The sequence below is a fragment of the Triticum dicoccoides genome, chromosome 7A (assembly GCF_002162155.2).
Source record: "Triticum dicoccoides isolate Atlit2015 ecotype Zavitan chromosome 7A, WEW_v2.0, whole genome shotgun sequence".
Classification (NCBI taxonomy): Eukaryota; Viridiplantae; Streptophyta; class Magnoliopsida; order Poales; family Poaceae; genus Triticum; species Triticum dicoccoides.
In genome coordinates, this window is record NC_041392.1 from 719,053,629 (window position 1) to 719,066,003 (window position 12,375).

The 12,375-nt window shown below is 44.9% G+C and overlaps 1 protein-coding gene across 1 annotated transcript in view; it reads right to left on the reverse strand.

The window, feature by feature from the left end:
* The window catches only part of LOC119334034 (disease resistance protein RGA4-like), a 16,778-nt gene extending 7,514 nt beyond the window's left edge, over positions 1–9,264 (reverse strand). Inside the window, exons 1-4 of the mRNA XM_037606708.1 lie at positions 8,581–9,264; positions 8,189–8,545; positions 7,255–7,380; positions 457–1,080 (exon numbers count right to left, since the gene is read on the reverse strand). Coding sequence (XP_037462605.1) covers positions 457–1,080; positions 7,255–7,380; positions 8,189–8,545; positions 8,581–9,264 — 1,791 coding nt within the window. The remainder of the gene's footprint in view (positions 1–456; positions 1,081–7,254; positions 7,381–8,188; positions 8,546–8,580) is intronic.
* Positions 9,265–12,375: the final 3,111 nt, after the last annotated feature.

The window sequence follows — 12,375 nt, forward strand, 5'->3', positions numbered from 1 at the left end:
TATGCCAAAATCCTAATTATAAGTAAAGACTGGCCTGGAATGTCTCAGGAAAAAAAAGGCTCGGTTCATCACATTTTGTCACAAACTTATGCATATAGTACTATAAAATGTATGGATTATTGCAAGGTAGTGTAGATGAACGCATGCCAGTGAAGGAACAAAATCGAATGGTTATCACTATTCATATCATACATTTATACATTGGCAACAGCGTGTCATGTCTACATATCAATAATTTGAATGCAACTTCAAGTTGACAACACGGGTAATTAATGTTGGATGCTTGATGTACAAATTTGACATAGCTCTAAATTAACTTATAGCTATTCATAGACTAACATATGTATCATTTGTTACTCTTGTTGCACATAGAAATATTCATAAACAAATATACGTAGCCAAATTTCTTGCACTAGAGCAAATCAATTAATAAAAATGGCTTTGTGAAGAGAATACCTTTGTGAAGAGAGCAAGGGCCGTGTCAGCACCAAGACCTTTCACATTAAACACTCTATCTTCTCGATCATCTACACAATGTGTGGCGACACCTTTTTCATTTGTAATGACAAATATACTGCCTTTAATTGGCTCAGATAATAACACTTCTTTTATCTGATCCCAGTCATGTATGGAGCATAAACCATCAAAAACAACAAAGTAGTCGTCTTCCTGCAAAAACTTACGACACCCTTGAATTGGGTCCTGGCCTTCTATCATACGAACTGCTGCAGTTTCTTTTTCTTCAAGATCATCCGAATTAAAATCCATATATAATTGTCTACAAAAGTCTGTCAAATCGAATGGTTGGGGAACATCCACCCAGCTGTACTTCCTGACCGGTTCAAGATCACCAATCGTACTCTTGTAATAAAAGCTTCTGACTGGAGCTGATTTCCCGACCCCTGCAATCCCCCACATGGAAGTAACACCATGAGGAGGACTGCCATCTGGGAAAAATTCCAAAATAGGATTCCATCCACTATAATCCTTAATACTTTCAAATTTGTTGATCCAATCACGTGCCTCTACCATTCTGATAGAGAATGCGTTACTCTTGTCCTTATCTGAGTACCCTTTCTTCTGCAACAAAGACACATATAACTATAAATAACATAACTTAATCCATACAAATTAAACATGTCCACTAAAATCTTATGTGAAAAGTTTTCTGATATCTTTGGTATGCTTGCTAAGCTCCCATTGATGGGATGTGGCACCAGAAGGATAAAGAATTGCACGGCAACCTACGGGCCGTTTCTTCACTTTACATGCATATAGCTGGAGTATGCGCAAATGATGCTAAAAATGGTAGATGTGAAATGCACATTTGAAGCATTCTAAAATTCTATTACAACACATTAGGACAAGTTTGTGATTGTATGTACTTTTTTTGAAAAAGAGGTTAACCTTCGTTGTTTGCATCATTGATGTGATGCACACAATCTTATTAATTATTAAGCAGAGTACAAAACAAAGCCAGCCACGGCTAAACCATTACAAGATATATGAAATAAACACCTACAGCTAAGTCAAAATTTTCACATCAACACTTTCAAGAAGGGATAGGCGTACTCGCGCCGTCGTCGTTGTGTCCGGCCGAAGACAACCAAGAAAAGGATTTTCATCCTGGTTGCCGAGTCTAACCACCGAAGGCCAACACATCAGCAAGGAAACAACACCTTCAACAAAGTAATGATGAAAGTTCTTCACTATTGAGCCCAACCAACTAAGGGTAGAACAAGAGTTTTCACCCCAGACATGAAGTGGTGTTCCAAACATCATCTTGAAGACAGGTATTCCTCTAGTCACGCCAACATGTATTGCATGCCAGGCCAGAATGGCACTAGCATATGGATGGGGCATCTTCTCACCATAGAGGCATAGACCATCACCCGGCCGTTGGGGGTCGTCCATGATGCGGCGTGGATCCAACCACAGCCGCTCCACATCTGTGAGAATAGGCATGCAACATCCGCTACGACCCTAGGGACGCTACCCCAGCGTCCTTCATATTAGCAGAGACCGTTGTAACCGAGCTTGATGCCGATTAGGAGCACTCGGTGCGCCCTTGTGCCCCATCAAAGTCAGTCGCTGCATATGGGAACCTCCACGTGCATATGCCACTGCCCACACACACCAGACGACAAATGTATGCCCTCGGCCATTGGCACACCATCGCCCAAAGCCCGCTATCTGCAGGATCTTGATAACGCCATCTGGCTAGCTAGTCCGGGGTTGGGGAGGAGGGCCACACAGAGGCGACACCGGAAGCTCATTGATGACCGCCATGGCCTTGACGGATGCTAGATTAGCCTCGTGCAGGGCCATCGCCGCAGCCTCGCACAGCACCGGACCTGCCACTTGCCTGTTGCACCAAAGCAAACACGGTCCCCAATACCCATTGTTGCCAGGATCACCGTCGTGGTGCGTTGCAGCACAACTACCTATGCCGGCCGGCAGGCTCGACGGAGAGGCACACTCATGCCCGTGGCTGCAAGCAAATGCGTCACTTCACCGCCACATGGCATCATTGGAGGCGACGAGAAGCGAGTCAACGGGAAGAGAGATTGATGCATCCGCCACCATGAACAAGGATGTGGAGTCGCCATGCCCGCCATGGGTGCCTGCCTCCGTAGTGCGCACCCTTTTTGGCTCGCAGATCTGAGGCCGGGGTGTTAGAGTTATGTCGAATAATGTGTACAAGGTAGGTTACAGTTGGACTAGGAGTTATATTGTGTTTAGATAGGATATGGAGTCGTGTCCTAATAGGACACTTGTATCCTAGACCTCTCATATATAGCGGGGGTAGACACACGATGTAACCTATGCCAACATAATAGCACCGGAACGCAGGGGAAGCCGGCGGCATGTGCCGGTGTCCAGGGCGACCGGGTGCGGTATTGTGACGGTGTCACGGGGAGGAGCGCCCGTAGTCAAGCCCCGGAGATGTAGCCATATCGGTGAACCTCGTTAACAAATCTCGGTGTCGTGCTCGTGTGATTGCTTGATCCTCGGATGATCAACAGTATGCTTCGGATTTATTCTAACAAGTGGTATCATGAGCTAGGTTGGACGAAGGTGGATCGTTGATCGGAGCCGGAAGGTATTGTTGGAGTTCTGCAGGGAATGATCGAAGTCGTTAGAGCGGGAATCGACTTGAGGCGATCTAAGAAGCAGAATTAGCGGTTGTAATCTTCTTGAGGCGATCAGAGAGGCAGCGCATGCAGTGGCGGATCGGTTCGGCGGCGGCAGGCAGGCAGGCAACGTGCAGCTTTCGAAATCAATTCGGTCTCGGCGAGAACGATCGTGATTGATGGAACGTATAGCAGACGCAGATTGGAGGCCCATCCGGAGAGCTGAGCTGAGCGGAAGCCCCACGAAGGCCCAATCAGACTGGTTCGTGGATGCGTGCAGACATGAGTTTTGTTTTGGACCAAAAGAAGAGGACCGAGTCCTCGTGTACGACACGGAGAGAGGCAGATCAGATCGATTCGGCGGAAGAAAACTACCTATTGTGTTGTGCATCCGTCAGGAATTAGCAGAGGTTGTGGCAAGGCAAAGGCAGCATTGGAAGTTGTGTAAAGGGAGCACACCACGTGAAGAGGCCAAAAGGTTTTTTCTTTGGCTGGGATTTGGTGCATGTACACGGTTGTGTACTTAGGCATCGCGTGGGAGCTCAGTTATTTTCCATCGAGTTAGCCGTATGAAGAACCGTGACGCCAATGGGTATTAGGTTTGAGGTGGAGAAGTTCGCGGAACTGAAAACCTTGGATTATGGTAGACACAGATGAAAGATTTGTTGGCACAACAGAGATGCTTGAAGGCATTGCGGGAAGTCATGTCAGTTAAGATGGAATTATCATGTGATGGATTAGAATTCGCTGAAGATGATTTGAGAGCCTGGAGCGTGTCATGTAGCCGGACATGTTCGGTTGGGTCGGATAGGACAGTCTGACGGGATCGACGTGAGTCGGTTGGAACAGAAGACGGTGGTGGGATCGGCGACAGCGACATATGAGCGTGATGCTAATGGTGACCGACTTCTGGTCGTGGAAACACGTGTGCAGGCCCCGAGGGCTTGTGTGACTTCGACAAGACTATGGCATGGGGTTGATTCAAGGTGGTGTACACATGGAGCTTGAAGTCGACGGGGCGCGAGGGTGGACTGATCATCTACCATGGAGTCATGTTGAAGGTGGAGCTGGATTGAGGGGCTACGGTGTAAGGATCAAGGGAATCGAAGCCTATTCAGCAAGGAGGAAAAGCGAGTGACATGTAGTTTGGACTGGAGTCCGGTGGTCTGATGGAAGCGTGAAACTCGTCATCGGTCGGTGATGATCGGTGGTACCCTGCAGTGGGGTTGAGTGGTGTGGGTTCGCGGCCCTTGAGACTCGACCGGGACAGCGGAGGTTCGACGCAGTAATAGCAGCGAGGTGTGCGGTACGCACGGCACATGGAGACGGACCAAGGCTCTGGTGGTCATACATGTGGTGAGACAACTGTGAATTTGACTCGGGATGACTACAAGCAATGGTGAAATTTCTTCAAGTTTCAGACAGGCGGTCAAGGAAGGAGCGGTGATATTAAGTTCGGGTAACTCTTATGTGTGACACCCAATATATGAGTTGTTCAATTTCACGCAGGTCAGTGATCAGCGTGTGATGGCGTTGGACTGATACTCTGGAAGTTGGGAGCGCAAACTAGAGTAATGTGGAACTTAATTTCGTTCGAGTGTTGACTCTGGTCAAGAAAAGAAGGGACTACAAATTGCAGGTGGAGTCATATGGAGTCTTTGGAGTAGCAGCGGTATTCATGGGATAAACTCAAGTCCAATGTACATGGAAGTTTGACGCATTGACAAATTCAAGATGGTGGAGAATATTCGCCAAGGTGGAGTTTGTTAGAGTTGTGTCGAATATTGTGTACAAGGTAGGTTACAGTTAGACTAGGAGTTGTACTGTGTTTAGATAGGATATGGAGTCGTGTCCTAATAGGACACTTGTATCCTAGCCCTCTCATATATAGCGGGGGTAGACACACGATGTAACCTATGCCAACATAATAGCACCGAAACGCAGGGAAAGCCGGCGGCATGTGCCGGTGTCCAGAGCGACCGGGTATGGTATTGTGACGGTGTCACAGGGAGGAGCGCCCGTAGTCAAGCTCCGGGAATGTAGCCATATCGATGAACCTCGTTAACAAGTCTCGGTGTCGTGCTCGTGTGATTGCTTAATCCTCGGATGATCAACGGTATGCTTCGGATTTATTCTAACACGGGATGCCGCCTATCTATCTATGGTCGCCGTCAAATGGCTGACCACACCCCACTGGAGAAACCACTGCACTACCTCGTTGGAGGCAACGGGAAGCAACGCTAGGGGGTGGGAGACTGGCAAGTCGCCATCTTTGAAGACGGAGGGCCTGCTGAATCGCACTATGTACAGACAGTGATAGAGAGAGGGAGGGAGAGAAGGAAGAGAGAGGGGGGAGGAAGAGAGAGAGGGAGAGGAAGAGCGAGAGAGGACTCGGGAGAGAGGGAGAGAGAGTATTTCACTCGTTATTGTTTTGCTGTAATAAATTTTTATGCACATATACAGCTAGCTACTCCCTCCGTTCCTAAGTACTTGTTTTTTTAGGCATTTCAACAAATGACTACATACGGATCAAAATGAGTGAATCTACACTTTAAAATATGTCTACATACATCCGCATGTAGTAGTCATTTGAAATGTCTAGAAAGACAAATATTTTGGAACGGAGGGAGTAGATTGTAAGAAGAGAACACCATGCATAACTAAGGGCAGGTAGATTATTAGAGTAAACGTACCTTTCTGGACTGAACATGGGCTGCAAGGTCGGCTGCTCGACCATTGTCAAGGAACACTCGATTTTCATGATGTACACAGTGTGTTGCAACACTTTCTTCGCCCGTACTGACAATTATACATCCATTCGTAGGCTCGGAGAATAATACATCTCTTATGAGGTTCCAATCATTTTCCGACTGTAGACCGTCAATAACAACCAAACACTTGTCGTGTCGAAGAAAATTAAGGCACTCTTCAATTGGGTCATGGCGCCCTTCCATCAGACCGAAAACCGCATTTTGCTTTGCTTTGAGATCATCTGAGTGAAAATCCAAAGATAAGCGCCAAGAGAAGTCCATCAAATCGAACGGGTGTGGTACATCAACCCAACTGAACTTTGTAAATCCGGAATCCAATTTCTTTCCATCTTTTACCCGTACAGTGGGTGGTATACCATCTTCATGTGCAATAAGCATTTGGTTGTAGTAAATTTTCCTGGCAAGAGCCGATCTCCAAGCTTCGTCCCCACACAAGGAAATTGTACCATGTTGTTGTAAACAATGCCGGAGGCGTGGGTAATACACATTATGTGGATCTACAATAAGTTTAAATTTACTAGTCCAGACATGCGCTTCTTCCCTTCTGTTGCAGAAAAATCGGCCCCTGCTAGAGGCCTCCTTGGCTCCAAGTCCATTATACTCACAACCCTGCGCATGGCCACAAGTATAAGATATATGTAAAAGCATTTGTTTAAATTAGGTTAATTAGAACAAGGGCTAGGAAACTTATACTACTAGAAAGCCAATCAAACAAAATACAAACACGTGAGGTATTCCGGGCCAGGCCAGCAGCTACTAGAGTAAACCTCCACCTAATATCTATGGTCGAATTCCAATTGGTTTTGAGTTAACTTTAGGGGTCATACTAATATTAATTAAGCTGGAAACGCATGAATGTTTGAGGGTTAAGACACTGCTACTGTTTATCTAGTGCAGCAGCAGCAACAACAATAGTAATAATGTATGTATACCTTCATTGAGCGACGAAGTACCACGTCGGCTTCCAAATCTTTGGTGTTGAGCGCTGGACGATCAGTTTCGCCTACACAGTATCTGGCCACACTTGCTTCCTTTGTAATGACAAGGATACAACTCTTAGTAGGCTCTGATAAAAAGGCAGCTTTTATTTGGCCCCAACTATCTGTCGAGTCCAGACCATTAATAACCACGAGGCACCTGTCTTCCCTGAGAAACTTATGACACCCTTGAATGACGCCTGTGTCTCCCATTGTACCAGCTGCTATAATTTTCTTGGCTCGAAGATCATTTGAATGAAAATTCAAAAATAAATGCCGAGCAAAGACACCCAAACTAAAGGAATAAGGTACATCGACCCAGCTGTGTCGTTCAAATTTAACTTCCTCAAATTCTTTTGACTTATTTGTTACGCCTGTGTACACCTTATCAATAAGAGTTGATGACCTTAGATCAGGATGCTTCTGCACAGAGATCACACCAACAACATGTCTTAATTGCCAAATGAGTTCACCCATGTCACTACGACGTTCAGAGACCTGCACGTAAGAAAATTGGATAGTTTAACTAGAATGCGAGGATCAGAACAAACCGGTCTCCATTAATATGCATTTCCCCAAACATTTTTCTTTAAATTAATTATAATTCATAAGCACACCTGGGTCAATGAGACTAGGTCTGTTAGCGAAGCCAATTTTTTTAACCCCCATAATGCATGATTAACTGCGAAAATGACACTCCCTAAAAGACTGCTAAAATGGTAGAATAAGCTAACTCTCTATTCTAAAATAGTACTAGCAAGTAGCAATACCTATTTTTTCTGTGCATGCAACCCTTCTACATAAACAAATCATGCATGTCCGCCATGTCATCAACTTGGCATCTCACTACTTGTTGAGAATAATTCCTTATCACAAGGAAGTGCGTATGTATTTATAAAAGTAGAACAAATGATTACTATATGAAGTTCTGAAAGAATAAATACTAGTATATGTACTTGCAAAAAGGATGTAGTAGACAAAATAGTGGTAGCTTTTTATGTCTACAATTACGTTGGAAAATCAGTGGTCAAAGAAGAATGAACCTTATGATACATTATTAGGTGTTCATTACACTAAATTCACCATACTCTAACTTTCATGAATAAAAGTCCAAGTAATTTGTTTACCTGTTAGTAGTCCAAGTTTAAGAAGTTTGACTATGTATTTATAGGATGACATCTATTTCCGAATGAAGAGTAGTGGTACTAGCTAGTAGTACTGAGTAAGAAATAAACCTTGTACGGATGACTATGAAATTAAGGAGGTAGTTTGATTTGCTGTGTTGCCACATATGGGGTTTACGCACCTTGTTGAAGAAGGCACAAAGAGATTGGCCACCGGAGAGTTGTCTGAGGTTCGATACTTGATAGGGATTCCCCGTGCACGAGAAAGCAAGACCCAACTGCTTTGTCGTCACGACAATCCGGCTGCCGTTTTTACTTTCCGGTAGGTACATTCTGATGGCATCCCACTCTACCACAGAGGATAGTTGTTCCACGATAACGAGATACCTCAGCTGGCTCACTTGCTGCATGAGCTCATCTTCCTTGGCCACCGCTTCTTTCATATTTTTTCGGAAGCCTGCTACTCCTACACTTGCTCGGTTAGAGCTAGCATAGAATTGAGTGAGCAAGATTTTGATGAACTCATTGAGGTTAAAAGGCTCGGCTTGTGAACTCATTGATGAACTCATTGAGCAAGATTTTGATGAACCCAGGCTCGGCTTGTGAATTCTTGGCAGATTTTTGGGTCATTGTAAGCCTCCCTGAGGACGTGTGTCACCCCAAGATCAGATGCTCCTGGGCTTCCACATACAGAGATAACCTCAAGGTCACTACCTTCATTGGTGATCAACTTCCTGAGGTCACCCATATCAGGCCGTATCTTATCTGTGGCCTCCCACACCTTGTGCAGGATGCGGAATGCCGCTGCTGGGCCAGAATCAGGCATAAGCTCCGTCGTCAAAGATGAGACAGTAGTAACTACTGTAGGCTTTGAGTTGGAGTGGGAGCCAGAGTCACCAATGAGGTTGTAGCGGGTGTTCCTCTGGCTTACATCCTCCACCCTCGCCTTGAGCCGCTGAATATCCGCGACCGCCACATCCAGAGGCCGCACCGGTGCCATGCAGTCCGGCAGCACGCGCCACAACCAGGACCAGGTTGACTTGTTGTCGAGGTGGACAACAAACTCGAGGCAATCCTCCACATCGATCTTGTTGGCAGCGTTGAGAAATGATTGCATCATTTCGAACTCGCCAGTGATGAACACCAAATCATTCTGCACTCGAATCCGCAGCTTCGCCTCCTCATCGATGGCTGACTTCACCCTGCTCACCGTCCCCTCCACCGCCGTCTTGGTCAGACCAAGCGCGAACTCCGCCATTCTGGCTGATCTCGATCTGCCTCACCTGTGTGTTGTGTCTACTCAGGGTTGCTGGCTTGTGTGTTTGTTGTCTACTTAGTATTGCGGTTCGCAGAAGCTAGCTGCTGGAGATGGAACTACATATAAATCGGAGATCTGGTTGCTGCAATCAAGACGCCCAATATTCTAGGTGCTTTGGCAGCTGCTTTTGTTTAGAGAAATGATTAGTACCAGTACTACAGCTTTACAGCTCAACCCCCAAAACAAGCAACGAATCCCAGGGCCCTTAATATCCACCCAAATGTAGCAACAAGAGATAAATAAAATCAATAGCTTGCCGAAAAGCATGCCACGGTCTTCACCACTATCTTGATAAAGCGAGCAGTTGCATATGCATGGGCGGAGCCACGTTATCGCTTCCGGTGTCACTGGCACCGGGTAAAGTACGTGCTTACCTTATACTACATAGTCCTGATTTTTGGGCTGGACACCGGTAATTATTGAACCTGGACACCGGCCAGTCCAGACAAACACAGGCGAGGCAGTGCAGCCCAGCTATAAATTAATCGATCCCTGGTCCTGTACGTGCGCGTGTTGAAAAAAAACTATCGATCCCCATACGGCTATACCCTACCTGCAAGTGCGCCTGTTCGGTTGCTCGTCCGCTCGGTTTCTGCGCTTCAACCCAGCGCCGCCGTTCTCAGCCCTTCTCCGTCACGCGGCCAGCCGCCGGTCCACCGAGCTGCCGTTGTTCAAGCATCACTAGCCGGCCACCTCTACCCTCGCCCCACTCAGGGATTGTTGGAAATTCGAGGTAGGTCTCAACTCTCAACTCAGCACTTGGTAATTGCCGATCTCTCTCAAATCTGAAATCTCTATTCAACTGTGTGTAGGAATTTCATTTTTTTTATTTCTGTTTTTCTAATTGTAAGGCTAGGGTCTTAAAATTTGAAGGTATTTGGGGACAATTCGCTGCGCTTCATATATAACTAGGGGAGGATTATTTTTGTGACAGCAATGAGGCACAATGTCGAGTAAGTTTAGGTCCCTAACCGTATCATTCAATCAATACGTTTTGTTTATTGTTTCTATTCTTGCATATGCAAACACAAATAATGTAACTCGTACATTTTTTGCTAATACAATAATAATTAATCACAGGAGAATTTATGGAAATGTTTTTAAAAAAAAATGAAGACCTCGGCATAAGATGATATAACTAGCCCATCACATTCAGAATATATTGACATATGTCGTCATCTGATCATATTTGTTTTCATTGTTTGGAGTTCTTATGCTTAATTGTTCAAATTTACATAATCAATTAGTATTTTAAGTGGAAGTGAACAATTTATTTTGATCAGAAATCTTGTTGCCATATAATTTGTGTTGTTGGGTGTGTTATTTATATATACTCCCTTGGTAAAGTAATACAAGATAGTGATCTAAAAAGTCTTATATTACTTTACAGAGGGTATTATTACTTAGTGTACATCCTTGTATATATGATGTGCACGTGGACACCGGGACATTTTTGTTCTGGATCCGCCCCTGGGCATATGTAACTCTTCACTTGACACTTGAGTAAAAGAGGTAGACTAGCATGACGTGATGTGATTAGCCCACGACCACGACGAGATGCTTGGTTCTTGCCTAGAACCAAGCAAACAATTCTTTCTTTCATCTCTTTGTCCCGCTGCTTCCCGGCATATGTAACTTCTCAAATATTGTTCTGATATAGATTTCTTAACATGTTTGTTAGTTTCGCAGTATTGTGCTTTTGCCTATCAACCACAATAGGCAAAATATTTTGCACAACTTTCTAACTATATCTCCAACGCAACACAATAGTGCTATGTGATATACTATATATGTGAGTGCTTTGATATATATAAAACAAGTACGCACCCACTATCTTGCCCTAGAGCTCTGATATGTCGGGACTCGGGATCGTCCCTGTGCATACTGTGTTAGAATGAACACGTCGATCAAGATCATAGATAAACCCAGTACACGATGTTTGCTTCTTCTTCTTTTTTTGCGGGGAGAACATGGTGTTTGTTAACCAGGGGCAAAGCTTACATCCACAGGGTGATGCTCCCCACCATTTGGTAACATGAGCCGTCTAGCTTGAACACATGTCAGCGTGTTTACATGAGCCACTGGAATTCTTCTTTCAATCTTAAACATGCTGCTGCATAACTTAACCTCTGAGCCGTCTCACCTAAAAGGCTAAAACCAAGCAAAGGATTCTTTCTTCCATGTTGCTGCTTCTTATGGTTGTGTGCATCATGTGATGCAGAGGCCGGGATAATTCCTTTTTATGAAAAAAATGCTGCTGCTTCTTGGCATATATAATTCCTCCATCTGATGTTTATTTTAGCAATGCTTTTGATACCTTGCCACCTTCCTTGCCTAGGAGATGGGGCCAGGCAATGAGCAACTGGAGGATTCTTCTCTTGATCTTCACGTATGCCGTATGCCGATGCTTATTTCTTTGGCACAACTTCCCGTCCATGCTTTGATTTGCTTTTGACTGGGCAATCACTTCTCGTCTGATTTATTAAAACAAGGGGGGTAAAGAAACCAAAAGAATCTTGTTCTGATCTTTGCGCATGAGCTGCTTGTAGCTTGGCACATGCAATTCCTCCTGGCCTAGAGCCAAGCAAAAATCAACCAGAGAATTGTTCTCTTGATCTTGCCGTGCTGCCACCGCTTCACGTACATCAGCCATGCAAAAAGTATACTGACATACAGCTTGGTCTGAGACAGCATATGTTGTGCGCGCGTGGGACAGCATATTGGCATGCAGCTTTAGTTTGAATGCTGTTTCTGGTAAACCACACTGAGGAATACAAATGTATCGTATGTTTTTGATGCACTAGACTGCGGCAAAGACACAAACTTTCCGGGAGAAAAATGGATACAGCGGAGGAGGAGGTCCTGTTGTCTTTACGACCAGTTACTGATGAGTGTCGTACGTGTATACTCAATTAGTTTGCGCTTCATATACAGGACCGCAACTTTGACGTTCAAAGATTCTTTGTCGTAGACACCATGCGTGAAGCCTCTCGTCCTAGTTTGGAGGTAACACCGGTTATAACTGAAATAGGTTTTTGCCAGTTTATAAAT